The sequence below is a fragment of the Tupaia chinensis genome, unplaced genomic scaffold, assembly GCF_000334495.1.
Source record: "Tupaia chinensis unplaced genomic scaffold, TupChi_1.0 Scaffold141943_1, whole genome shotgun sequence".
NCBI classification, from domain to species: Eukaryota; Metazoa; Chordata; class Mammalia; order Scandentia; family Tupaiidae; genus Tupaia; species Tupaia belangeri.
Window position 1 is genome coordinate 994,174 of NW_006201797.1, and position 4,198 is coordinate 998,371.

A 4,198-nucleotide genomic window follows, 5' to 3' on the forward strand; every position below is an offset into this window, starting at 1 on the left:
CGAGCGAACATGCCCTATAGCAAAACCCTCTCCGAAAAAAAAAAAGAGAGAGAAAAGAAAGATTGCAGCCTCTCGGGCCTTCGTTTGTGTTTTCAGCCACTAAATTAGTCAATATAAGAAGCTCTGTATTTGGGGACTCATTTTGCAATATAATAAATTTGTATTTTATACCAATATGGACTATAACTCTCTGTAACTTTTAGTTGAAAAGCATTGCAAATGACCTATTTCTAGCCCAAGAAGTTGTATATCTATGATAGAGGTATGGTTTTTTATAATGAAGTATGATTATTTTGTGTTCTTTACACAAAGTATCTCATATCACATAAATTGTTTTTTATTCAATATTTAGTTTAGGGGCTCTGGGCCATGTTACTACATCGTAAGTATTGTGTGAAAACCGCACGGCTCCCTTGTCCAGGTACTCGTGGATGGGCATGTAGGTTAGAGTTTTCACTGTTGCAGCAGTACCGCAGTCACTGTCCTGGAGGTAATGCCGTGTGTGCAGACTGACCATTTCTCCAAGCCTGTGCTGTCCAGTACAATAGCCATGAGCCAAATATAGCGATCAGAATCAAAATGCATTCAAATAAAAAATTTGGGTCCTTGGGTGCATTAGCTCTGTTTTCAGTGCTCAGTAGTTACATGTGGCTGCTGGTTACCGTGTGAGACAGCGTAGACACGGAACGGACCGTTCTGCTGTTGGGGTGGGTTCTGCACGCAGCACGGCTGTGGGACATAGCACGGCTGTGGGACAGCGCTTCCCAATAGCTCCCACCACGCGGCTCGCACAGAAAAGGGTATTTGTCCCGCTCGCCCACAGACCCTGACAAAGTTGCTCAAGGAACTTTGGCTGCCTCAAGGACTGAGGGACCCGGGATATCTCGGTGGACCTGTAACTCATTTTCTGCACATCACATGCTGGGACTCTGCCTTAGGCTGTCTGTCTGGATGGTGTTGCTGTGTCACAGTGTGTACACACTTTTTTTTTTTTTTTTAAAGAGAGCTTTTTACTATAGGGTGCATGCGCTTGCCGGAGAGCCAGAGAGACAGAATTGTAGAAAATCACCCTCCCGGGGTATGGCCACACTGCAGTCCCTTTCCACTCTCCTCTTGGGGTTTTGGGCACACATGCACACATGCACATGTGCCTGCCTGAGCTTCCAGCTGCTGGGTCCAGGACGCAAGCCGCAGTCGGCCATGTGGTGGCCCTAACCATTATGCCGCATGGTGGTCCCCACACTTTCAGCTTTACCAGTTTGCACATTGTTTACCAAAGTAATCCCAATATGAGGTCATTTGTCCTGCATCCTTTGCAACACTTGGTGTTGAGAGATTTTGTATTTTTGCCAGTCTGTAGGGTGTGAATTAATACGCTATTGTTTTAGGTTGTGTTTTCCTTATTTTTGGCAAGGATAAACTTTTTTTTTCATAAGTATTGTTTCTGAGAATTTTCTGTTCATTTCCTTTGTTTTTGTATTATCTAACATTTTAATTAATTTGAAGAATTATTTGTATTTCTTGAATGCAAAACTATTTCTCAGGGATATGAAACACAGCCATTTAATTTGGTCAAAGATCATCTTTTTTTTTTTTTTTTTGAGATTTTTTTGCTATGAGCGTGTGTGCTCGCCAGACAGAGAGAGGCAGAGAGACAGAAAGCAAGAAATCACCCCCAGGGGGGATGACCACGCAGCAATCCCTTCTCCTCCATTCTCCTCTCGGGATCTTGGGCACGCACGCACACGTGCCCAGCGTGAGTTTAAGCCACTGGGTTCAGGACTCGAACCGCGGTCGACTACATGGGAGTCCAGCAACATAGCCATTATGCTAACTGCTGGTCCCGACGCCATCCTAAATTTAATATTGCCAAGAGTATCAATATTTTCTTCAACTGTAGGCTCGCATGCCCACCAGAGTACCTGGCACATCTGGGTTGGCCTAGGATCTGAACCCAGGGCCTTCCCATATGACTTCAGCAGCGAGGAGCAGCACCCTGCTGCCTGTACTACTGAGGATGGACCATCTTTTTCACTTATTTATTTATTTCCACTTGTTATTATTATTGTTCAATTTGACCAGAGTGAGACAAAGGGAAAGTGAGAAAGCAACCCACCAGGTCCGGGGCACGAGCCATGATTGGCCGTGTGGGAATATGGCACCTTTAACCACCACGTGACCTGCTGGCCTCTTTTTTCACTTTTTAATGTACCCTGGAGTGGTGGCAAAATGTTTTTGTTGTCTTGTGTATTTCTGCTTTGCTTTTCCTCTGATTTGAGTTATAAAGGACAAAGGTCATTGTCCCCTGAGCCCCCACATGTTGTTATTTGAATTGTTTCTGTCTTCCAGAATCCCCTACTTTGAAACTAGTGCCGCCACTGGGACAAACATAAGCCAAGCAATTGAAATGCTCCTGGACCTGATAATGAAGCGAATGGAACGGTGTGTGGACAAGTCCTGGATTCCTGAAGGGGTGGTGCGGTCCAACGGCCACGCCTCTGCAGATCAGTTTAGCGAACAGAAGGAGAAGGGGGCGTGTGGCTGTTAAGAAGTCCTGTGAGTGACACAGTAATTCAGGTGTTAGACTCCTCAAAATAAAGCATCCGATTTTAAAATTAGTTTGTTGCAGGTTTGTAAATATTCCTTTAAGATTCGGCCTGAGAGTTAGGGGAAATAGTTCGCAGAGCCAAAAGTGCCTTGTAAAAACCTCACCCCGATAGCAGGCCATACGAGGCTTTGAGATTTTGTAGTCATAAAGAGTATTTATTATATAGATACTGCCTTAACCAGATAGGCCCGGACTTTCCCGTTTGAGGGCCTAGAAGCAATTATAGAAGTATCACAGTCTTGAACCCAAATTTAAACACCTGCCATAAATGATCTCTAAAAATGCCATTTAAACCACTTGAATGTTAAATAAGAATATATACACACATCAGTTCGATATTTTTGAGTATTCATTTTATGTAGTCATTCCCTTTAACATGAATCTAGGACAAATTATGATTCTAGATGATGGATAAATGAGGTTGACCAATTGTATACTCACTGTGACTTTTTTGTTCATGGAAAAGACTGGGGGGGTAGGGCAGGGGTGGCTTAATGGAGTATGAGCAGCTGAACTGGGGGTCCTGGCTCTCTGCGAAGTTCCCATTGCCCTGAAGTGCTGACTGAAGGGTCAGGGAATGAGACTGGATGGCTTTAGTTCACTGAAACCCATACTTTTTATTTGGCCTGTGTGCCAGCCTCATCTCAACATAGCTGGTGCTTCCACGGAAGTCATTTGCTGTAAGTATACGCTGAGCTGCTTTTTCTTTATATTTATAATGCTGGTCTGGCAGCCGCGGGCTGCAGTTTCACTGAGCTTACAGACTGCTAATCCTCTGTCTTCACCATCAGGCTCTGTACTATGGATATTTGCAGCTTGTTTTTATTTTCTCATTGGTGGAATTGAAGCAATTAGTGTTTACAATGTCTGGTATTTGCAGGGGGGGGGAGAGAGAGATGCTGGTATTTAAGCCATCACTTTTATACTGTAGCTTAATATAAGACAAATGAAATGTTCCAGAGCTGGTGTTTTTCATTAAGGTCATGGGCGTTTCCTGTCTTTGTTGGGTCTTGCCAAATTCATGTATTTTGCTACATTGCCCAAGTGTCTTCATACCAAATTAAAGCTTTAAAATATGATTCATGGAAGCTGTTTATAAATTCAAAGGTATTTCATTTATGGGAAATTCTTATTTATAAAAGTGGTTTAAATAGATTAAAATGTCCAAAGAACTGAATGGCTATTTAGGAAGGAACAACACTCATCATAATTTAAATAAAGAAAAAAATATTAATGCATTTTGTGGCAGAAATGTAATTAGAAAAATTCAAGTATGATGGAAAATAATCATATGATAGTTTTCGAAGGGCTTTTTATTGAGCACCTATTTTTCTATGTACCAGAGCCTCCACATCCCTCCCATAACAAACTTAGCTTTAGTCACTAAGATTATATGTATTTCTGTCCTTGAAATGAGGGCTTTTTTTTAATACCAAAGAAGCCTTTGAGGTCTATGTTTCTGTATTGTATATTCCAGCGAGGAAAATATCCATAGGCTTCAAGGGCAGAGTCATAATTACATAGCAATGCCTTTTTTTTTTTTCCTTTCTTTTTTTGCTAGAGGGTGTGTTTGCTTGTCAGAGAGATGCA

At 42.2% G+C, this 4,198-nt stretch overlaps 1 protein-coding gene across 1 annotated transcript in view; it reads left to right on the forward strand.

Annotated features, from left to right (window-relative positions):
* Window positions 1-3,696, forward strand: part of RAB27A (RAB27A, member RAS oncogene family) — a 37,576-nt gene extending 33,880 nt beyond the window's left edge. Inside the window, 1 exon segment of the mRNA XM_006163292.3 lies at window positions 2,350-3,696. Within this exon segment, the coding sequence (XP_006163354.1) occupies window positions 2,350-2,548 (199 nt within the window). The 3' untranslated portion in view covers window positions 2,549-3,696.
* The last annotated feature ends 502 nt before the right edge of the window (window positions 3,697-4,198 follow it).